The sequence below is a fragment of the Oryctolagus cuniculus genome, chromosome 7, assembly GCF_964237555.1.
Source record: "Oryctolagus cuniculus chromosome 7, mOryCun1.1, whole genome shotgun sequence".
Taxonomy (NCBI): domain Eukaryota; kingdom Metazoa; phylum Chordata; class Mammalia; order Lagomorpha; family Leporidae; genus Oryctolagus; species Oryctolagus cuniculus.
In genome coordinates this window covers 76,153,782-76,177,631 of record NC_091438.1, presented here as the reverse complement: position 1 = coordinate 76,177,631, position 23,850 = coordinate 76,153,782, and the positions used below count along the sequence as shown (strand labels likewise).

The 23,850-nt window shown below is 50.7% G+C and overlaps 2 protein-coding genes and 1 long non-coding RNA gene across 4 annotated transcripts in view; 2 read left to right on the top strand and 1 right to left on the bottom strand.

Annotated features, from left to right (window-relative positions):
• The window catches only part of ABCD3 (ATP binding cassette subfamily D member 3), an 80,337-nt gene extending 78,657 nt beyond the window's left edge, over positions 1-1,680 (top strand). For both annotated transcript variants that reach the window (XM_002715849.5, XM_017346066.3), the window contains one exon: positions 101-1,680. In XM_002715849.5, the coding sequence (XP_002715895.1) occupies positions 101-178 (78 nt within the window). In that variant the 3' untranslated portion in view covers positions 179-1,680. The remainder of the gene's footprint in view (positions 1-100) is intronic.
• Positions 1,681-12,046: 10,366 nt separating this feature from the next.
• F3 (coagulation factor III, tissue factor) lies at positions 12,047-21,935 on the bottom strand. The gene is given in 6 exon segments (NM_001082291.1): positions 12,047-13,028; positions 14,204-14,363; positions 14,875-15,053; positions 16,555-16,754; positions 20,695-20,800; positions 21,809-21,935. Coding segments are annotated over 6 exon segments (879 nt in total). The 5' UTR covers positions 21,909-21,935; the 3' UTR covers positions 12,047-12,894.
• Positions 21,936-22,210: 275 nt separating this feature from the next.
• On the top strand, positions 22,211-22,876 carry LOC138850597 (uncharacterized). The gene is made up of 2 exons (XR_011390566.1): positions 22,211-22,389; positions 22,640-22,876. It is a non-coding gene; the product is annotated as an uncharacterized lncRNA (long non-coding RNA).
• The last annotated feature ends 974 nt before the right edge of the window (positions 22,877-23,850 follow it).

Genomic DNA, 23,850 nt, shown 5'->3' with positions numbered 1-23,850 from the left:
ATTGTAATGTGTCTGATGCTTATTGATCAGGAAATTTATATTTTAGTTCTCAGAAAAGTATTATATCCACTCTAACTGATTTCTCTCATTTTTCCCATAGTACTACCTGCATATGGATGGCAGAGGCAATTATGAATTCAAACAGATAACAGAAGATACAGTTGAGTTTGGCTCTTAGAGAAATCTGGAGAACTGACGCACTGCAATGAAACAATTACAGAATACACTTAAAAATACAAAATACCTTGTAAAATAAAAATTGAGCTTGTTTTTTTTTAAAACAAAGCAACAAATTAGATATAGAATAATGGAGAACAAGTTGTTAAACCATTTAATATTATATAGGATATTGCCAATTGTGTATATGTTGGTTTAATCATTAATATGTACTAAGAATGTCCTTATTCTTGTGGTTAAAAACCTGCCTAAATTAAATTGGGCTTAAATCAGTGTAACCTGATTCATCCTGGGATGTAAACCATTTGAAGTCAGCTAATTTGACTTTGATGCCTCTATCTTTTCCTTCAGTGAAGAACCCTATTTAAAACTGGGGTCATCACTCGTCCTCTTCTAACTTTGAACTTCATTTTCTTTGTCCCATGGTAATGGGAACCAAACAAATCATAATGTGTTATTAAAAATATGTAACGTTATTGCGTAATAGCATTTATCACACGGTTAGCAGATTTCTTTAGTTGCCAGTTATATTCATTCCTTGTATATGCCTTGGGGTGCATTTGACTCTAGGAATGCCATTTGGATTTTCTTTAAGTAATAGGTGTGTCCCTCTCAGTCTGCAGGATTGACTTGTTTGGAGGGTTTTTTAGGTGATGTATGTAACAAAAATGTATGTGCAGCCATGCTTACAAGGGATGGTTTCTGTTTGTCACACCTAATCTTCCCAATGTTTGGGATTTTAATACACAAGATCCTTACCTGTCAAACTCGTGCTCTTACGAGATTTGGAATTTTTAAAAGAATTGGACGGAAGTGTGTGTGTGTGAGAAGCCATTTGTTAGAAGCTGGTGGTTGTATGGTGTCTGACTCCAGATGAGCCGTAGGAATGCACTGTGGGAAATAATGCACTGAATATGCAGTACCGTCACTGTCTTTGACCGTGGTTTATGTTTAAAAATAGGTTACAAAATGTTATGCACATGAATGAATTCTTTTTCCTGGGTGCTGGTTTATCTCTGTGAATCCTGAATAACTTTCTGTATTTGGGTTGTTAGGCTGAACAGTTTTGAGAGAAACTCACTCAGCTCAGCAGCCCACCGTTCTTGATCACATGTATTATTTGCACCAGGAAAGATGAAACAGAATAGGATCAAAAAGCTAGATGGGAAAGCAGTTTTATCAAACTGGGGCTCACAAAGGGGCATTTTATATTCTCGTTTCTGTATAACTGGTTTTGTTTTTAGCAAAATTAACTATAATAATCACTGGTTACCAAAGTAAACATAATGTACTGATTCCATAAAACTTACCTTTCAGTTTTTACCACTTCTCTTTAGCAACCTTGTATACTTATTTTCTGTTCAGATTATAAACAATCAGATACTCTATACAAACTTTGATTATTCCCCCCTCCCCTCCCAGTATCTAAATACAGAGCTGTTCATACATGGTTCATACAATTTTGACTTGAAAAAGCAAAATAAATTAACATTCAGAAAGCTATTTAACATCCAGTGTTTCTTTTTAAAAAGTCTTATCTAGTATGATATTTAATCGAATTAACTTCTCTTTTAGAAAAGTCCATTAAGTCTTCAGTGTACTTCACAAATGCGACCAAATAGTCAGGAGACCTTGAAGGATGTTAGCAGTCCTGGGAAAGATTTTACGTCGTCAGAAGCTGGGGATTTTCAGATTCCCAGGTTCCCCCAAGTCTCTCCATGGAAGTATTCACCTTGCTGCTCCTAATTCCTTCTGTAATAGATCGTAGCCGTGACAAAAACATTTTTGGAATGTTCCCTCTATTTTTCCTGTTATTTAATAGATATTAAACTGCTGCACCATTGAGGTATTGAGGCAGCAGCTGGTGGGGGATCACGGTGGACGGTCACGTGAGAAGGCCTACGGGGAAGGAATCCAGCCTCTGCAGAGCATGCTGGGCTGTGAGTCCTGGTCCATGTCATCCCCGTGAACGTCTCCACAGACTACACTGGGAAGTGGTAGTTTCATTGGAAGAATAAGCCAGTACAAAATGTGTCACTCTGTACTCACAGCCTGTACCTGAAAGCAAGTGAATGTTCTTTAGCACTGTTAATTATAAAAAGCTATTTATTTTTCTAAAGCTACATTAGTAATTTTTCTTGGGTAAAGAACGGAAGTGTTCTGATCTTTTCTATAAACAAGTCCTATGAATGTTGTTTTTAAAAAAAATCCAGAAGAAAAAAAATGGAAAACAATCCTCTCCCTACCCGCTAAGGTCATCCATTTTAAACTTTTAATTGGGCCGGCGCCGCGGCTCACTAGGCTAATCCTCCGCCTTGCGGCGCCGGCACACCGGGTTCTAGTCCCGGTCGGGGTGCCGGATTCTGTCCCGGTTGCTCCTCTTCCAGTCCAGTTCTCTGCTGTGGCCCGGGAGTGCAGTGGAGGATGAGCCAAGTGCTTGGGCCCTGCACCTGCATGGGAGACCAGGAGAAGCACCTGGCTCCTGGCTTGGGATCAGCGTGGTGCACCGGCCACAGCGGGCATTGGAGTGTGAACCAATGGTAAAGGAAGACCTTTCTCTCTGTCTCTCTCACTGTCCACTCTGCCTGTCAAAAAATAAAAATAAATAAATAAAAATAGCATTACAATATCAACTAGTGAAGTGCAAGATTTCTACAGTCAATTCATGCAAACACATAAAAACTGACAAAATAATAAATGAGATAAATGGAGAAAAATGTAAAAGGTGTCTTACTGGAGCCGCCACGACATCTGGTGGGTGGGATGCTGGATGGGGCACCTGCACCCTTATCACAGGGCGGGGCTCGCGTCCTGACTTTGCTTTTGAGCCCAGCTTCCTGCTGATGTGCACTCTGGGAAGGAGGGGTGGTGTCCTTCGTGGTCAGGTCTCTAGCAGCCACGTGGGAGACACGGTTTCAGTTCTAGGCTCCTGGTTTCAGCCTGTTACAGCTGAGCATTTGAACCAGTGGGAGTGCATGTCCATGTCTGTGTCTCTGTCTCTGAAAATAAGTAAATGATTTTTAAAATATCCTATTGGTATTTCAGAGATTCTTTTAGACTGTAGATAGGATTCCCGTAAGTGGTTTAATATCAGAAAAAGTAGAACATAAGACAATAAGCACTTCTAGAAGTAGAGGGACATTTCATACTGAAAAAAAGGTCCCAACAGTAATACGAGATAACTTTTTATGTGTGTGCAGCTGATAACTTAGGCTCAATACATATAAAAGCTGATGATCTCTCTGAGGGAAAAATAGACATCCATATTTTTAGATGAAGGCTTTTAAACATTTGTTACGGGAGCTGACGAAACCAAACACCGCAGACGCGAGTCCTCGAGCAATGCAAGCGACTTGATCCTAGGACGTGGGCGTGTGTGTTTGGCACATGTGGAGTTCTCTGACCCCTGAACGTGCTAAGCCCCCGGACTTTAAACTTCTACCTACTAGGAAGGCTTTGCAGTGTCCTTGTGCAGCTTTCATTAGCTTCACTCCTAGGCATGTGAAGTCGGCTGATGCCAGCCAGCATCGATGGTGCCTGCTTAACATTTCATGTTCCAGTTGTCGCTTCAGCATAAGCACGTATGTTGATCTCCTTGGCAGATTGTATTTCCCAAAGGTGGCTCCATGAGTATTCCATGCCACCCATGTTTTTTGCAGTGTGGTGTTAACATCTGTGGAGAGGTAAGGCCTACATTCCCGCCCCTTGAACCTGCAGATCTTGGTAACTTCGTGTGGAAAGTTCGGGAGTTTGGGGGTTGATTGAGGAAGAGACAGGACCTGCAGCAGCAGTGACAGGCAAGTTTTACTTGGATGGCACGAGGACAGGATTGCAAGAGATGTGAAGTCCCCCTCCACTCCCTCCCTGCCCTAAGAAACTTGCAAGGAGTAGTGGTGTGAGACTGCCACCCAGAAAGCAAGCAGGGCAGGGGGGCTGTGATGAGGAAAGGGGAAATCGGAGGGGAGCTTGTGTGTCTAGGTGGTGTCCCTCCGTGGCGAGGTGTGAGTCCGTCACGTGGCCGGAAAGGGATCAGCATCCACGTTAGGAGACTCTGGGTGCGGTTCTGCGGGTTACAAGTAGGTAAGCTGCAGCTGGCTCAAAAGGTGAGGTTTGCTGGGCTGTATTTAAATCTGTCCGGTGTGTCAGAATTTTAATTCAGGTGTGAAGAAGTAAACAGTTTGGGACCATCTCTAGCCACTCACAGAATACTTCTGCAGCCAATGGCATGCACAGCAAGGTCCAGCTAACTAGCCAAAGCCTTCCGGTTGAACAGTCTCTTTCTCTTGACCGTGTAATGAGGCTCACTGCAGAGCCAAGTAGAGAACTGAGTTCCTTACTGTCCTCTTTTTTTTTTTTTTAAGATTTTTATTTATTTATTTTTTGAAAGGCAGAGTTACAGAGATACAGAGGCAGAAAGAGAGGTCTTCCATCTGCTGGTTCACCCCCCAAATAGCCACAACAGCTGGAGCTGTGCTGATCCGAAGCCAGGAGCTTCTTCTGGGTCTCCCACGTGGGTGCAGGGGCCCAAGCACTCGGGCTGTCCTCTGCTTCTTTTCCAGGTGCATTGGCAGGGATCTGGATTGGAAATAGAGCAGCCAGGACTTGAACTGATGACCAAAGGAATGCCGGTGCTGCAGGCAGTGGCTTTACCCACTATGCCACAGCACTGACCCCGATGCCTGCCTTTTTTAATCCTTGCTTTATGTGTCATAACTGTCATAATAGATAATCTCTGACCCTATTCAGAAGTGCTATCCTGCCAGTGCTTCATTTCTGTACAGCTAGTCTGTGCAATATTAAGAGCTGCGAGACTAGGAAGCAGGGAGCATGCAGTGGGAAATGCAAGAGAGGAAAGCCCCTGGAGGAGATCCAGGGAAGCTTGGCCACAGTTTCAAAGGAGGGGTGGGTAAAGGCAGGGCACGTCAATCAGCAGAATCAAGTAAGAAAAGCTTTGCGCCTTTTTAAAAAAGAGTATTTATTTAAAAGGCAGAGATATAGAGAGAAGAGAGAGAGACTTCCATCTGCTGGTTTTCTCCCCTGATGACCCCAATTGCCAGGGCTGGGCCAGGTCAAAGCCAGGAGCTTCATCTGGGTCTCCAATATGGGTGCAGAGGGTCCAAGTACTCGGGCCATGGTCTGCTGCTTTCCCAAGTGCATTAGCACATTAGCGCATTAGCAAGGAGCAAGATCAGAAGTAGAGTAGCCACTGCCCATATGGGATGCTGGCACTGCAGGTGGAGGCTTAACCTTCTACACCACAGCTCTGGCCCCAAGCTGTGTGTCTTTAGAAAGCTCTGGGTTAAGGCAGAAGTTGACAAGTATTGTGCTTGGAAAATGTGTTTCTATTTGCAATACCAACATGACTCTACTTTTACTTTGGGCTTGGATTAATAACTTGCTGATATATAAGCTTAGTAAGTGGCATCTCACCAGATCTGTGCAGTTTTATCCATTGGTGAATTGTGTCTGTCTCCCTTCTCCCACCTCCCTCCCCCTCCCCGTCCTTGTGCAGGAAATCAGGAGTCGTGGGTTCAGCGGTGGGGAAACTCTGCAGATTTCTCCAAGTATGTGTGCAAATTACTTGCAAGACGCAGATTCTGATCCAGTAGGTCCAGGCTGGGGCCTGGGAATTTCCGCTTCTGCCTGGCTCCCCAGTGATGCTAAGGTTGCTGTCCCTGGATCACAGTCTAAGTAGCAAGGTCTGGGAGCTCTGGCCTTGGCTGAAGAGACCTTCATAGGTCACGGCAGCCTGGAGCAGGTTTCTGTGGTGGTTTGTTCCTGCACCCTCCCCTCATGCTCCGTACTTAGTCACCGAGAGAGGGAGTGGGGCTTTCTTCAGGATTCCTTTAGTTGTACAATCCAGCACCATGAACGGTCCGGTCAAGTTGGCCATCCTTCTCAGGAACTGAAGGTGGCGCCATAATCCTAACCATGAAGGCGCCTCCAGCCCCAGCGCTGTTAACGTGCAGGGGATGAAAAAGCAGCTGCGCCTGCTCTTAACGCCAGCAGACAGACACGTTACTTCGCAGGTGTTGTGTTTTGAAGATCGGGCGGGCTAAATCCTGTTCTATTAGCTCCCCGTTTTGAAGGGTTATTACATTTTGTGTATTCAAGGTGAATTATAATTTCTCAGTTTCAATATTCCTGGGCTTTAAAAAAAAGTGTTTTTATTTCCCCAGGGGAAAAAAGGTGATTTTTAAATTGCTAATTATTGATGCTTTACCTAGTAACATGAAAGGGGGGGGTGTCTGGTCTTCATAAAGTTTATGGAAAATATACATCCCTAAATATGTATGCATGGATTTCAAAAATTGTGTGCCAATATTAACATCTTTTAATTTCACTGTCCATTATCTCTTTGAATTCCCTTGGTGTAATCATAGAATTTAGACTGAAAAGGGCTGAAGATCTTTAGCTCACTTGGCCAAAGAGAAAACAGCCCTCCCAATTTTGCTTACGCTTTCTTGGAACAGGTTCCGTCCCCTGCAGCAGGAAAGGGCCTGCTGGATCCGCAGGTGACAAACCGTCACAGGGACTGTGCGGGGGACAGTGGAGGGCCTCGCCGGGGCATGGATCTGCAATTTGGGCTTCAGAACACCTTGCTGTGACTCTCCAAGGGCTGAGGATGCTTCACGGGAATCTACAGCTTCCGCCAGCCTCTCATGGTCCTGAGCAGCAGACGCGTGTTGCTAGCTGTAGTCACTAAGAGGTCAAAGGACCACAGCCTCTTGCAGGGCTGCTTGTTGAAGCAGATGCTGATCCAGCGAGTCTTGGGTGACACCGGTGCTGCCGGTCAGGGCACTGCGCCTAGGGAACCAGGGGATTCAGTTACCCTCGGAACAGAGCCCTGGCCAGGGAGCATCCAGGAAAAGGGGCAAAGCTTCTGCGGGGAGTCACACACACACCTGGGTTTTCATCTTTGCCACCAGGCGGGTCGCTGCCCTTTAAAAGGAAATAGAAGGGGCCAGTGCTGTGGTGTAAGCATCCCATATGGTCACTAGTTGGAGTCCCGGCTGCTCCACTTGCGATCCAGCTCTCTGCTGTGGCCTGGGCAAGCAGTGGGGGATGGCCCAAGTCCTTGGGCCCCTGCACCCAGGTGGGAGACCTGGAAGAAGATCCTGGCTTCGGATCAGCCCAGCTCCAGCCGTTGTGGCCATCTGGGGAGCGAACCAGCAGATGGAAGACCTCTCTCTCTGTCTCTACCTCTCTCTGTAACTCTGCCTCTCAAATAAATAAAATATTTAAATAAATAAATGGAAATAGAGTGGCTTAGATGTTCAAGGATGGGAAGAAACAAAAACGTAGGCAAACAAGTGCCCAGGAGCCAAGTGGAGTTGTGAGGCCGCCACAAAACACATCAAACACCGGAGTAAGGGAAAGGGTTTATTGGGGGAAACCTGACAGACTGGAGGGAAAGGGCGAAGAAGGAAAAAGAGAAGGCGAGTGTAAGAGAGAGAGAGAGGAGAGAGGAGATGGAGAGACATAGAAAGTGAGACAAGAGAGACGCATGTCAGGAACAGGTCCTCTTAAAACTTGGTGGTGGTGGTGGGGGAGTAGGAGCAGTGAAATCCCAGCTCCTGGCTTCTGGCTCCCACAGGCATTCGGGGAGCTACAGCAGATGGGCAGATGGGAGTGCTCTCTCTGCCTCTGTATTTTCTCCTGTGTCGCCCCCCCCCCCCCCCCCCCGGGCCCATACAAAAGCAGCCAGTCTCAGAGTAAGGGAGAGACGGCAAATCTGACTGCGCTGTGCCTCAGCCTTTGTCCTCTGCCTCTGGCCACACGGCGGCCTCACTTCTGTCCAGATGTTGAGCAGACTTCTCCGTGGATTAACTCTCGCCTCAAGTCGCCATGCGGGGAAGGGGAAGAGATTCTGGGAACCAGGCTTGCAGATTAGCCAACTTCCCCTCCTCCCATAGAACCGCCTGCTGGACAGCTGAAAGCAAGACCTATAAGAACAGAACCTATGTTTTTAAAAGAATCTAATTACCATGAAAAAAAAAAAAAGAGAGAGTGCAGGGGGCCTACTGTGGCAGTGTTGGCCTAGGCATTGAATGTGGCAAGGCAGAAGAAGAGAAGTCCCGGATGTTGCTTCTTGAAATAAGAAAGATGGAGAAGAAGCTGATGTGGGAGCTTGGAGAAATGAAAGGTTTCTTTGGACATTTTCAGGTTGAGGCACCTGCAGCTCTGGAGCTTAGCAAAGTGGGTGGGGGAGCCATCGGGCCCGGAGGGCTGTGGGAACAGCGTGAGCGAGCTGGCTGATGGAGCCAGGGCGCAGGCTTGTTGCCTAGGGAGAGTGCTGACAATGGGTGTGGGGACGGAGGGACTCTGACATTCAGAAGTTGGAAAGAAGGGGGTGGTGTCCAGGAGTAGAAAGTGAGTAGGAAAGCAGGAGTCTCGCTCCTGTGCAAAGGAAGGTTTTTTTTTTAAGATAGAAAATAAAACGGTATGCTTATGTTCTGGTAGGAATGAGCAAATAATAAGGGAGAAACTGATGGTGCTGGAAAGAGGGAGTAATTTTAGGGACAAAGTCCTCAGTTAAAAGGCGTGAAGATGAATGGGATTTTGCACTGTGAGTTTACATCGCAAGTACCTTCTTCCTTTATGCTCTGTTGTCAATGCTTATACAGCACCAGTTAGGGTGCTTTTAACTGCAAGGAACAAATAGTTGACTCAAGCTTGCTTAAACAGTAAGTTGGATAATGCCCAGAGAAAAGACCACAGGCAGGGGCTTCAGGCAGGGCTTGATCTAGCAGCTTGACACTGTCACCAGAGGTTTCCTTCTATCACGGGGTGCTGCTCTCCAATATGTTGGCTCCATTGATGGCTGGCTCCCTTTGTGGTCTCAAGATGGCCCCCAGCAGCTCCTGGGACTGCAAGTTTGTTTTGGATATTATGTTAATCAAGGAAGGGAGCATCCCCAGCAGTCCAGAGAAAGCCCTGAGATTTCTTCTCCTTGGAGGCAGCTGGGTCCTGTGCCTACCCCCAAGCTTATTTCCATAGCTGTGAGGAAGTAATGTGCTGATTGGCAAAGCCAGCATCACCTGGCCAGGGGAAGGAGGGAACGCCCACTGTGAGTGCCTGAATGAAGAAAGTCACATGGTTTTATAACAGCAATAAACCTTCCCCGGCAAGTGTGGGGTTCAAGTCACACACCATAAATGCACATGTCCTGGAATAGGTAAACACATCGGGGACTGGTTTATTTACTATTGGACCGGGGGGGGGGGCTGTTTACATTAGAGACAGGCTATCAGCCTTCTGCTGTAACTGAGCTAACATGCCTTCAAACTGCATGGTACTTCCAAAAGTGCATGGAAAATGGAATGAAAACGTAGGTTTAATTCGGTGCAAAAATCTGACATCCATGCAGCTTTTGCATAATAATGTTCATTTTCCATCAGCTTTTTGAAGACCTGCCCGATGAAGTCGACACCTGGGTTACTGACCAGCGCTCGACTTTACGGGGTACCTGGCGGCCAGGTAAGGAGTCCTATTTGGCCCACTGGAGGGCAGTGGTGTCTGGATCCCAGCCAAGAACGCACGGCATAGTTTCCCTGGGGGCCTGCTCTGCTAAGGTGTGGATTTCAGCAGCAGCTGCTTAGGGGAGCCCTGCAAAGCTGGCGGGGCCCGAGGTGCAGAGCGTTCCCTAATCCTTGCAGGCCGGCCTCATTCCGGTTCCTAATGAATTCCTTCCCCGTGCACGGCCAGATGCCTCCTTAGTAGCCAGACCTGCTTTCCGTCTGCCAGTATTTTCCTTAGGGGGATTATTCAAATTCCTTAGATTATGAGGCCACAAGATGACCTCACGCTGTAAATATTCCTGGCGGGGCAGTGCCAGTCACACAGACACCCTGTGCCGGGGCTGCTCGGCCCCACGTGGAGGGCGCTGAGCGCTGTGTCCCGGGGAGCCCCACGTGAGCAGGAATTAAGATAACGCCTGAGGCTCCCTTCTCTGAGGCCGTGACCCCGTGCCTGCTCCTGTCTTTCTCGATGGTTCTGCCGCACATGCAGAGCAACAAAAGGCCCCAGCGGTGCAGAGTCAGCCAGTGCAGAGACCCGGGCGCAGGGGGCGCGTGCGCAGGCGGAGCCAACCGTGCGTGCTCACCGCCGGCCGCTTCCCTTCCCGGCTTCTAAACGCCCACCACCTTTTTTTCCTTTCAGGCTAGCATTTTCCTGGCACTTGCCAGGTTTGTTCTGCTCACTCTTCCTTAGGCTGTGATGGTCACGTGTAGGGTTTCAGTGACAGCGCTCAGCGGCCTTCGGCGCAAAGGAGCAACACCGGGAAGAGCTGGATGGTGAGGGGGTCTCTCTCCTCTGGAAGAGGACTTCGCAGGGTGCCATTCAGATGTTTTTTCCAGGGTGGCAGCAGCCCAGCCTTCCACAGCAAGAAGCAAAAGTGGTTTGGTGGCCCCGCTGGGTGTCAAGAACCTCATCTTCATCTCTAGTTAAAATCCTCTTTCAACTGGTGGAACTGCTGCTCTGTGTGTGACTGCAGGCCTGTTTCTATATATATACTTTTAAAATATTTATTTATTTGAAAGGCAGAGTTAGAGAGAGAAGGAGAGGCAGGAGAGAGAGAGAGAGCTCTTCCATCCTCTGGTTTACTCCCCAAATGGCTTCAAAGGCTGGAGCTGCGCTGATCTGAAGCCGGGAGCCAGGAGCTTCTTCAGAGTCTCCCATGCGGGTGCAGCAATGCAAGGCCTTGGGCCATCCTCCACTGCTTTCCCAGGCCATAGCAGAGAGCTGGATCGGAAGTGGAGGAGCCGGGACGCGAACCAGCACTTATATGGGATGCCGGCACTGCAGGTATTAGCTTTGCACACTACACCACAGCGCCGGCCCCATGTTTCTGTATTTTTTAAAAGCAGATTTATTTATTTGAAAAGCAAAGTTACAGAGAAGCAGAGGGAGGGAGAGAGAGAGAGAGGGGTCTTCCATCCACTGGCTCACTCCTCAGATGGCCGCAAAGGCTGGAGCTGTGCCAATTTGAAGCCAGGAGCTTCTTCTGGGTCTCCCACACAGGTGCAGGGGCCCAAGGACTTGGGTCATCTTCTACTGCTTTCCCAGGCCATAGCAGAGAGCTGGATTGGAAGTGGAGCAGCTGGGACTCAAACCGGCTCCCAGATGGGATGCCGGCACTGCAGGTAGCGGCTTCACACACTGTGCCACAGCGCCGACCCCATGTCTCTATTTCTAAACTCAACTCGGCTGTGGCTGCACTCAGCTGTGCACAGCCTCCGGAAGGGGACTGTAATCTGTGAACTAGACCCCGCCCCTACCTGCAGAGAGCGCTCAACCCAGGCACCTCATTCCACTGGTCTCTATCTTATATTGTCCTTTTAGCTACTTTCTACTATAAGAATTTTTTTGTTTTGTTTTCTCCTTTGCAATCTTCAGCCACAGCTCAAACTTCAGCTCACGGGAAGAAATCTCTTCCTCTTAAGTCTGCAGTAGCTTGCCTTCCTTTCTCCCTTCTTGTAAGTCTCCAGCCACGGGCATCCCCATGGGACTGTGGCGCCTCCCAGTGGGCAGAGGGTTGTTGGGTGTGGTCCCACAACCTCCCCGTGCACAGGAGCAGTAGTGGTAACAGCTGGGATGCAGCAGCAGCTTTGGGAGGTAGCCTCAAACATGAGGCTGGGGCTGCCCGTTTCGCCCAGGTTTCTGCTTCTTGGAATTTTGGTCCTGCAAGGAGAAGGCATTGACAGGCGCAGTAGCCCACCTACAGTCACTGAGGTGTAATGTGAATAGAAAAGAAAGATCTGCTGTTACAGGTCACTGAGACTTTTAGGGTCAACTGTGACTGCGGCAGATTTGACCAGAGCAAAAAATGAATCACAAATATTAAATGGAAGACAATAGTCAGAATTCCATCACCTTTATTTATATAAAAGTATATTAAATAAATTATCTCTATATATAAACAGAATCTATATAAATAGAATATTCCCATATACAAACCTTTTTTAAAAATTACATAAATACATACAATATTGGCCATAGAAGTTTTAAGTACCTTAAATCATAAACTCTAGGTAGTTTATGTAGCAGTCTTATAAAAAATATAGTTAGCTGTCGAATGTTTAATTCAACATTACTATGTCAGTTAAAGTGCTAAACTGTAATGTATACTTTGGGAAGATGCCCAAAATAAAAGTCTCCTGTACTCCACACATGGATATAAAAGTTTGCCAGTTGTCTTGAATTCTCGAAATACTCCACCAAGAAAAGAAAAAACACCAACACCAACACACGAGACGGCAGAGTTCAGAAAAACCCCAGAAAATAGGCTCCGATTGCCATTTCTCGTTCCCACATCACCTGAAGTCAGCTTTTCAAGAGTTCTCCCAAAGCCCACCCAGGCTACTTTAAGGCCCTGTTCCTTGGCTTGTTCTCGGCTGCCCTGGCTTCGCACCACAGCAGGTGCACCACACCTGGTGCAGCCCGCACCACAGCAGGCAGGAGACGTGCAAAAGGCACCATAGTGTTACAGTCGCGGAAACAAGCTGGGATTGGCTGTACTGCTCATTCCACTCCCGAGTGACCGTGCCGATGTCTGAGCCACCGTGCTGCTTACAATAGCAGGTCACGGGAAGAGCTTTTTTGAATCCATGGGTCTTTATGCTCCCAAATTCTCATTTGCATCCCCCTATCTCCTGTTCTCCTGGTCACAGTGCAACACAGCATTGGCAGCAGCCGGCACCCCCCGCGGCGCTCCCTTCAGGCGATGTTCAGGGGGGAGCTCTCCTTCCCGCTGGGCCCCGCCCTCGCCTTTCTGCACTTGTACACGGTCACAGACAGGACGATGATCAAGAGGGCCACGACCACCACTGCTCCAATGATGAAGAACATCTCTGAAAAATAAAAGGCACCAGTCAACCTGGAGGGCTTGGGTCCCACCCATCACTGGGCAGAATGGAGGGCTCAGCTGCAAAGTCCACCATCCCGCCTTTGAAATATCTCCTACTCTTTCCATCACGCTTACATTAGGGAAGAATCTGTCAACCCCTAGAAGATTTAGAGCAACGGACGCTGGCTAACAGCATTTCACTGAATGCTGCTGCCGGTCGGAAGTTAAGCAAGAATGGCTGCTGGAGAACGTGGTGCCGAGTTTGGGAGCAAGGATCCTAGCAGGAGGTGAGCTGCAAGTGCCTGGGGGGAGATCCAGAGTGCTCCCCGGATCCAGGGGAGGGAGGAGACACTGATAACTGGCTGGAGCAGCAAGCAGGCTGCATGGTGGAGGTGACCTCTGGGATGCATCTCCAAGGACAGATTATAGTGGGAGGCAGAGGCAGCAGAATCGGAGCTGGGCTCCAGGAGGAGGAATTAAAGGCTGTGGGCAGGCTGCCCCGGGGTTCGCAGGGCCACAGGCAGAGCAAGCGTCACCTTCCATTGAGGGCAATAAGCAGGTGGGAAATCTATCTTAGCAAGAAGCCAAGTCATGACACTGCTCTCTATTTTGCTCCGTGAAAAGTGCTCAGAGCATCTTCCATGGAGAGCTTCAGGGGAGACTAACAGGCTGTCAACAGCACGCACCTGTCTGAACGCCCACAGCACATCTACCTAACAACCATTCTTCACCAGTTTCTGAGCCCCCAGGATGTGCACAGGTGTGTATGCCCAGGGGTGGGCCACCTGGACGTACATGCACGGGGTCCATATGACATCCTCCATCCCTTCGTTTGCTGGGCTGGACTTCACAGCCCCGGTGATAATACCTATCTATCAGGTGCGACTGCGACTGGTCCAGAAGGCAGCGCCCCTCCCAACGTCAGAATGTCACATGAGGAGATGACTGGATGCCAAAGCCGGAGCACGCTTAGGGCACCCAGTGCTCCACGGAGAGTTTAGCACGTGGCAGGTGAACACGAAAATGCTTGCTACCATAAACGAACAGCACAGAAAAGGTTCTAAAACCAAAAAGCAAAAAAAATCCAAGGCAGTGTCAGGAACACTGAGCCAAAGAAAGAGAAGCTGGCTGTGCAGCGGGGGCGCCCGGGCCCCCAGGAGGACGGCAGGAGAGACTCACCCCTGGCCCTGCCCTGCTCGCGGCTGGTGCACTCAGTGAGGCTCTCGGGGCTCCTCTGCTTCCTTTTCCGAGAGGGAATCACTGCTTGGACACTGAAACAGTAGTTTTCTCCTTTATCCACGTCGATCAAAAACTCATTAGTGTTTGTCGTGGCTGTTTTCTGTGAACAGATACGGAGTTCTGAGTTCATCTGGGCTCAGAGTAAGTCACTGTGGCAGTAAAGGCTCTGCGCGGAGCCTGTATGGACACTTCTCACCCGTGTGGGGTCAGAGGTCACGCAGCTAATCAGTTTCTGGGAGCTGCGAAGGATGCCTCTCCCAAGTCTGAAAAAGACTCTGTTGAGGCACATCCAGCCCAACTGAGCCCCTGTAGAAGATATCTATCGTGAAAGGAGAACGGAAGCAAATACCAGTCATTGGCCAGAAATCAAATCAGGAGAGGCGTGAGGGCGGACGGGCGCTTGCAGGTTGTCCTCTGCACCCCACTCGCTGAGGAACCTTGGTGTCCAGCAAGGCAGTGCCCAGGAGAACCCGCACCTGTTTCCCAGCTGCTTCCCAGCAGGTGCCCCTCCCACGCCACCACTCCGTTCCCATACACTGGAGACAACAGGGGCTGAAAATCAAGGACCCACAATGTCCAATAGGTCCTAGAACAAAGGACGAGACCCTCACCTTTCCTGTGCTCGAAGCTCTCCAGTAATAAAGCGTGTAATTCAAGTCCTTGCCAAACACAGCCCGGAGACTTAGGAATGTCCCATTCCTTCTGACCAGCGTGCGTGCATCCTGGACTGTCACATTCAGTTTTGTCCCAACTTGTTCAAAGCTCTGAATTGTTGGCTGTCCGAGGTTTGCTGAAACACAGGAGAAGCTCATGGAGTTAACAAGCCAGCCACCGCTCATACAGAGCACCTGCGCAGAGTGCATGCCCCGGCAGCAGTGGGCCGGCTGGACCCCGAGGTAAATCCTAAGACATTCTGTAGCCAAGCTGTGCCATGAGGGTTTAATGGGAGCCACGGATGTAGTTTTTAAATTTCCTTATAGTCACATTAGAAAAAGTGAGAGATGAAATTAATTGCAATATTTTATTTAACTTGGGGCTGCTGCTGCGGCATGGCAGGCTAAACCTCTGCCTGCAGTACTGGCATCCCATATGGGCGCCGGTTTGTGTCCCGGCTGCTCACTTCCAATCCAGCTCCCTGCTATGGCCTGGGAGAGCAGTGGAAGATGGCCCAAGAGTTTGGGCCCCTGCACCCACGTGGGAGACCCAGAAGAAGCTCCTGGCTCTGAATTTGTTCAGCTCCATCTGTTGCAGCCATTTGGGGACAGAAGACCTTTCTCTCCATCTCTCCATCCATCTCTCTCTCTCTCTCTCTGTACAAGCAAAATACACAATGTGCTTCTGCCTTGCACTCACGGTGGACTTGAAGTATGTTACAAAAAACTCAGAGATTAGAAAAAGAGATCCTGAGGACGGCATGAGGATGAACGTGAGCAACCCCACGGAGGAGAGGAGCTGCCGTGGGGTGTCCACACCGCAGCCCAGGGCTGCCGGAGACTCGCCGGTGAAAGCACCAGATGAGTCTGGGGCTGGGGCTCGCCAGCGGGGGCTCTGGCCCTCACAGGAGGTGCAAGGAGGGAAGGGTGGGCCGATGGCCCTGCCTGCTGCTCACAGCCCCCGGGACCAGAGCCTGTGCTGGCTCACTGCCTGTGGGCCGGGTAAAACCAGAGGCAGCCGGGACAGGGCACATGGAGTCTCACAGCAGGCCCAGGAGAGAGGCTCAGGTCACTTCCCTTGATGTGCTACATGTTGACTCAAAAATGCCTGGTTCAGACCCAGAGGGAACCCAGAAATGTCTCTCAGACCTGGCAGGAATTCTTCGCATTCCCGCCTCAGCTCCTCAAAGGCTGGGGAGGAAGGCAGTCCATCCACGTTCTTAGCAGGAGGGGGACAGGCTGAGTGCCCTGGGCAGGCACTGGCACATCCCAGAACTCAACCCGAGGCCAGCTGATTGGAAAAGGACAGCGAGACCAATCGCAGGCTCAGAGGGATCTGGGATCAGCGGAGAAAAGTCCTCCAGAAGATCCACATACGGAAAAGGTGAAACTGCCTGTGGCCCCCTCCCCACCTCCCCACCCCCACCAGCCAGTCACTGGCAGGGCCTGGGGAGAACAGTGGAGGAGCTATTTGAGGACATGGAAGCTTCCAGCACATCTGGCCTGAGCGAGGAGCGCTGTGGGACTAGCAGTTTCTGGGACAGAGGTGGCTCATGGACAACTATTTTTGTCTAAAGGTCCCTATGGGGCACTTGGCAGGACAATCTTTAAGTAGCGAGGGTGCGCGGAGCTACTTACTGTCCAGGTACGGCGTGAACTCCGGGGAGTTTCTAAAGGGAGGCTCCTCGGGGAACCCCGTGGTGTTTCCGTTCCTTGCCGGGTAGGAGAGGACCCGCGCCATGTACGTCTGCCCCACGTCCTTCACGACCTCATCGGTGAGGTCGCACTCCGTCTCCGCGGTTAAGAAACATTTGCTCTTCCAGTTTTCTAGCCTAGTGCTAACGGAAGGAGGGAAGAAGAGGAAGAAACGCAACGTGAGGGCTCTCACGCAGGCAGCGAGCGGGCTTTGCCACAGCGGCGTCCTGTGCTGACCCGCCGCGCGGCGCTCCCGGGGCAGGGCGTGCAGGAGTCCTCACGGGCCCGGCTCTGTCATCACCCCATTTGTACAGACAAGCAACTGAGACAGGGTGAGACTGGGTGACTCAGAACAGCAACCAGCCGGACTTTGACCCAGTCATCTGACTCCCAAGTCCGCATTCTTGACTGTTCTGTCCAATATCTTTCTTCAAATGGAGACACTTCGTCAGGGTTTCACCGGAGACAGAGCAGCTTCCCATCCAGCCCCAGCTGTTTATTATATTCCACTTAGGACATCATGTTGCACTCCGTTTACTCTATTACATTATACTCAATATTTAGTCTTTACAGTAATACAGTCTATATAATAAAACAAGGCATCCTCAAAACTTCATGGAAAACACATTATGAAAAACCTATGCACAGACTTCAGATTTTTTTTTTTTGCACCAAAATAAACACGGTTTAATTCCATTTCCCACAAACCTTCTGAAGTACCTCGTATATTCTACTACATACTAATGTGACCATTGTTGGTGGAGTTATCTGCCATTTGCTGTACTGGACAATTCACACATGGTTACTCTATTGGTAAATCCTTGCAAGGAGCGGCTGGATTGTATTTCCACACAGGTACACTGAACCTTGGAATCTGTCCAAAGGCACAGAGCTAGTAGGCGGCCGAGTCGGGTGTGTTAGGCACGTATGTGCCATGGCGCCCTACTTCTGCAAGATGGGAATACATATCATCAAGGATTACAGAATCCATACAGGGAGTATCTATCTGAGGCTAAAAGGCTAAAAGGGAGATTTTTGCTTTCTAAGACAACACTGAAGAGGAAATTGTTTAAAGAACTACAGAAAGTGAAATTCTTCAACCACAGGTTAAGTGTCGCCACAAAGTGGATCAGCAACTTCTGTCCCACGGATTTGGGGCCACGCTGCCCTGCCCTGGGCAGCATCCTGCAAGAGCCCCACCTGGAGATCAAGGCCAGGCTCCAATCTCCGGATCGCCCTGCTGGGCGCTGAGCTCTGCTTTTCTCCTTCCCCACACCGTGCTCCACCCAAGTGCTACATGGGAACCCTGTCTGCTTTGTAGCAGGCACCCTTGCTCTTGGGCTACGCCGCTAAGCAGCCTAAGAACTGTCTTCCTTGGGAGGTTGGCATACACCATGCAGGAAAGCAAGTCACTGTCTAGACCCTGTACAGGAGCCAAAACTGTGTATTCTGTAAGCATCAGAACCAAACAACCCGGCTACAAGAATCGGGCAAATTCGCAAACCAAGATTGGTGTTGAAATATCTCTGTTTCTTGTATTTCTTTCATTTTGTGGCAATAAAAGAAGAGAGGCTATTTTTCTCCCGAATGACCAAAATGCATTTTCAGCATATCAGTTTCCACAAGTAAATGAGAACATGTTGCCTCTTTCCATGGCTATGGCGAACAAGCCCATCAGACTCCCCCGGGTTCTCTGGTGCACACCACGAGAGGGTGTGCATTTGGTTCTGCCCAGCTCCAAGCTGGGACCACGTGCTCATGCCAAAATTTGGAACCAGGGCCTCGATCACTGTGAGTAGTATGATCACGTAAGCAGGGGCAATTTTGTAGGGGGTGTACAATCAGCTTGAGAATTCGGAACATTCCTGTGCACCCAGTATTACAGCTGATGGCTTGGTGCTAAGGCTCAGGGCAGCGACACCTCCCAACCACCACCGAAAACTGTGTCCCAAGGGGAAGGTGCAGGTGGGGCCCCAGTCAGTAGCGAGGGCAGCGGGCGTGGAAAAGGATGTCCAAGATGAGCTCCGCTCCGTGAGCCAAGACACTTCTTCTAGGCAAGGAAAACAGGCAGGAAGGGAGCCCCCGGAGGAGACGCCACACAAGGCTTCCTCCGTCCTCCTCCCAGTTCTGAGCCTCATGCGGGCTCTGGCAGAGCAGTCCGAGAAGGTGCTGGTGCAGGATCCTGGCCAGGGCATCACCCTGAGGGCGATCACAAACAAATCTCTCCCATCCCCAAGCAGCACTTCCCTTATCTACAGGGTGACTGCTGTACTCCCTTTAACCCAGGAATCTGGTTTTCCCAGGCAGAACAGGAGGAAGGCGTGGGTCTCAGAGGTAGGCTGATGGGCAGGCTCCCACGTCCTCCTGCTCAGCAGCCAGAGCATGGGGCGCTGGCCCCGGTGGGCAGGAGCACCCCACACCGTGCCTTGAGCTCTGATGTTTGCAGCCCGTCAGCCCTGCTCGTCTCAATCGCAGTAGCCTCCTGCAGCCTAAGAGCTTAGAGTTCATGGAGGTTTATGTTTCAATCAGATCAATCCTAACTATATTTCCACATGTCGCTGAAACCACACAACTTGACTGTATTTAGGAGGTACCCATTGGTCCCCAGATCTAAGTTTCACTGTTCAGAGGGAAGGTGCTTACGGAGGTAAACTTTAGATGTGTAACAGAGAAATTAATTCCCAATTCTCAACTAGTGGAATCTGAATTGACCAGTCTGATTATAATCATAATTGTTATTGCAGGTTATGAAATTACCTTCTCTGTCTGTCTATCTATCCATGCATGCATGTACACACAAATTCTCTTCCCTGTTGGTTTGGCAAGAGTTGTCCTGGAGTTCATCTTGAAAAACAAGAACATCCACCTAATAATAGCCCACTCCGAACCCACGAGTTGCACTCTTAATTCTGTAAAAGGTTTGGCACAAGCTAAAGCAGCAAGACACATTTCATTTTCTGCCAGCAATACCTTCGTGTCTTCACACAACGAGCGTGCAAATCATTTCTCCTCTATTTTGTAAGCTCGCTACCAAGCCTCCTAGGATATTTCAGAGACCAAAAGCTTGCCAAGCAGATGGTGAAAACCACCAAGGAAAACGTGTGGCGCACCCTGCACACTGAGGCTGAGTATACTGCTCACCAGCGAGGGGAGAGGGAAAGAGCTGTCAGTCGGAGATGTGGAGCCCCCAGGGGCCCTGTGCGCACAAGGCAATTACTTCTGCAACCATTTCTACCCGGCTCCATGAGTCAGGAATGTGGTCTCCTCCAAGCTCATGTATGCAACCGAATTTTGATTCACATAGCCCAAGGATGCATGAATCAAACAGCGCTGCAGGGCAATGTATGCGCTGGAATTCCTCCCCACCTCTTTCCTTAGATGCAGTTCTCAGTCTAGATGGCTAACAAAGGTAAGAGGCACCTGTGTTGCAGCTTCATAGTCACTGACCCTGAAGTGCAGCACCACACCCCCCCAGGCCTGCTCAAGATTAGGCTCACCTCCCTCAGCTTGTACCCAACCCACAAATTTTCCAATCATTTAGCAAAACCAAAAAATTGAAATGTTATATATCAGTTTCAGGTCCGAAAATGCTGCAGGCTTGGTAAAGCGAGATGCTGGCCAGCAGACCTCCACATCGGCCCTTTGCTTTCTCATCTCTCTTTCTCTCTCTTTTTTTAATTTCTTTGACAGAGTTAGACAGTGAGAGAGAGGGAGACAGAGAGAAAGGTCTTCCTTCCATTGGTTCACCCCCAAATGGCCACCACAGCCGGAGCTACTCCGATCCAAAGCCAGGAGCCAGGTGCTTCTTCCTGGTCTCCCAAGCTCTTGGGCCATCCTCCACTGCTTTTCCAGGCCACAGCAGAGAGCTGGACTGGAAGAGGAGCAACCGGGACTAGAACCCAGTGCCCATATGGGATGCTGGCGCTGCAGGTGGAGGATTAGCCAAGTGAGCCACGGCGCCGGCCCTGCTTTCTCATCTCTTAATGATCTTACCCAATAATCAGTGTTAAAGATATCTGTACTCAGCACAGGAGAGTAGAAACACCGTAAACCTTCAAATCTCTTTTTTGGTACATGGCTTACCTTATCTGAACTGTGTAGACATGATCGATGGATTTGGGTTCCCACTCCAGAATTGTCTTGAAATTCGTTGACTTCCAAGTTAGATTATATGCTCTACCTGTAGTGTCTGAACAACACAGGGACCGCTATTATTACATGCGCTTCCCAGCACACGGGTCTCACTTTCCCATCCTCCCATCACCATACACTGCACATAATTGTTTTCAACCGCAAAAGCTCCCCTACTGAATTATCAAGAGGAAAAAAAAAAAATCAACATCCAGCCTGTAATCCACGGCTCTTGAACCCCTTGTTTGAAAGTGTCCCTGGGGAAAGCCTTGCACCGGCCAGGAGCCATCCAGGGTGTCTGGGACCCAGCTGGGGAAAAGCAAGGCTTAGGTTCAACTCAGCAGGGAAGACCAAGTAGGAGGGGGTTTCACCGAGTTGCAGACAAGGGCGAATCGCACACGTGGCGAAGGGCTACATGGGAAAACCGAGTCTGTCTACACCACCTCTACACTGAAACACCCAGATACCAAGGTGGTTTTATGGCCCTGTCCCCGCGGCATTTTTCGATTAGGAATGTTTTATCATGAAGACCTTTTTCCAACACTCAGAAGCTTCCTGTGTGTCCCCCTACCCCCGCCCTGAACAAGTACTGGGCATATAGGGGGTGCACGACATGGTGCCTGCTCCTGTTCACGCCTCATTTTACAACAGCACCAGCTCTACCCAAATCTAAATCCACAACGACCAAGCACAGACCGGGGCCCCTCTTCATTAGGGGAGATGCACATGGAATGAAATAGTTAAAACCCAAACTAAGGCAAGCGACCCGTGCAGATGCCGGCCCATGTCCATCCCTCCACCCCCAAGGTTACAACTCGGTGGAAAGTTCTAGCCCCAAAGCAGGAGTCAACAGGAGACTTAAGCAACCGCGCTCCAGCAGAAGGGGCAGCGGCGCTGGGGCTCCAGCCACCTCCCGCGCAGCTCCCACCTGCGCACCGCGAGGCCCAAGTTCATTCAAACCCGCGGCCGAGCCCCCGGAGCCAGGGCGAGCCCGCGGCCACCCAGAACCGTCTCCTCCGTCCCGCGGGCAGCGCGTCCCGGGCTTCCGCCGGTGGGGGCCACTCACCTGCGGCGCGGGCCACCTGGGCAAGCAACCAGCCGAGCAGCACCGTATAAGGAACAGCGGTCCCGGGACGCGGGATCTGGAGCCGGGTCGGGGGCGCCATGTCCAAAGGCCCACAAGGAGTGCGGATGGATTCTGCCGAGCCTGGGAGTCTGCGGAGGGTGGGCTGCAAGCGACCAGAGGCAGCCAGGGATCTACGGTTCTGCTGGAGCCCGTGCGGGGCGAGCTTTAAAGGGCCGCGCGCGACGCCGAGAGCCACGACCCGCCCCGAGCCGCCCCCGCCTCCGCCCCTGCTCCGGCCTCCCCGCCCCCCGGCGGTCACTACCGTCGCGGTGGGCGGCCCGCGCGAGTCCACACCCCTGCCCCGCCTCCTCTGCCTCGTAGGAAACTCCCAGACCCTGCAAGGGGTGATTCAACGCTGATTCAACCGCACCGCCGCGCGCCAAGTTGCTGTCGGCTGCAGGCGGGCCCAGGTGCTGTGAGGCTCGGCCCCCGAAGGCCCCTTGTGCCCGGGGCCCCCAGGCCAGGGAGGCCCGCGACGCTCAGCCTGGGCGGCCGGCAGGCCTACGGGGAAGAAGGAGCTCGTGAGTTGCAGGGAAGGGGCGCCCCTTCCACAGGGGGATAAAGGGCTGCGGGGCCGGCGGGAGCGCGGCGCTCGCCACCTGGAGCCTGGACGCTGGGCTCCGCTCCGGGGCATTTCCCGGGCCGTTTGCTCCCGGGCCAGGGTTGGGAGCCACAGCCCGGCAGCGGCTTGCCTGTGAGCAGGGCCCCTCCCGTCTGCGGCTTTCTTTTGCACCCCGAGGGGCTAGGGCACCTGGTTTGTCTACCTTACAGGGCGCTCGGCGCCAGCCGCGTCGTGCCGACCTGGGTGCCCGCCGCCGGTGTGGACCCGAACGACCCAGGGCCCACGGGTCTGAAGGTCACTTGGCCCCGGCATCCCTCGGTCCGAGGAGGAGCCGTCTCCCAGCTGGCACTTTGCCCCTGGGAGGATTCCAGCGTGACATCTGCGGCCCTGCGGTTCCAGAAAGGATGGTTCTCACACTGGAGAAGACATCCGTGGGACTGAATGAGTTCCACCCGAGTGCGGAAAGGCCGAAAAGGAAATTCAGAAATGTCATCAGACTTCCCCACCGCGCGCGCTAAGCCAGAGGTTTGCGGAATTACTCCCTGGCTTCCCCTTGTGGGCTTGCTGTGAAGTGGTCACGCGTGGAATGTCCGCGCTCACCTGTGCAGTGCACCGCGCGCTGCCCTGGCAAAGCCTCGCCCAATTCATTTGTTGTGTGGGCGACATCACTGCAGAGTTTTCAGGGCGAGAAGATGATGGGTTTTCTGTCTCATCCTCCCGGGAAGTGAATTGACACTTTTAGTGCGTACCAGGGGTCTTCAAACACTTCATGGAAATAAGCGGGGGCGGGGGGTGGAGGGGTGGGGGGCTGGGGAGCACTATGCACAGATTTCCAAAAGGATCTTGCACCCAAATAAAATTTTCTTTTGAATTCCATTTTCTACAAACTTTTTGAACTACCCGCATGCTGTATCCACATCTCCACATAGGCTGCTGGGCCTTAGGGTTGCATTCCTCTTAAAAGAAACAAAAGTTGGCACAGTTTTTATGTTCTGCCTTTGCCTGACCTGAAATAGCACATCCAGGGCCAGCCCTTGCCGTCCTTCCGTCCATGCAGGGGAAACCTGGCTGGCTGGTTTCCTCTCTCAGTTCTCTCCTAGCTCAAAAACCCACAAAGTATACGTTTGCAAAACTGAGTGGTGCAACCCCTCTTCTTGCCCCCTCTGGCCTGAGTCATTTTCCCTAACAGATCTTCAGCCCTGCCTGGGGTGTGATTCTTTGCTCCTTGGGGCTGAAGATAGCTGAAAGAGAAGCTTACATTGCTGAGATAATGAAATAATAACCATCTGTAGTATAGGACCCAAGGACTCGGGCTGCCTCTGCAGAGTAATTCCATTTGGAGTCTCTGACTGGCTTGAAATTTTGTGGGGTTCTTTGCACTACCAGGAACAGCCTTTTTTTTTTTTTTAACTTTTATTTA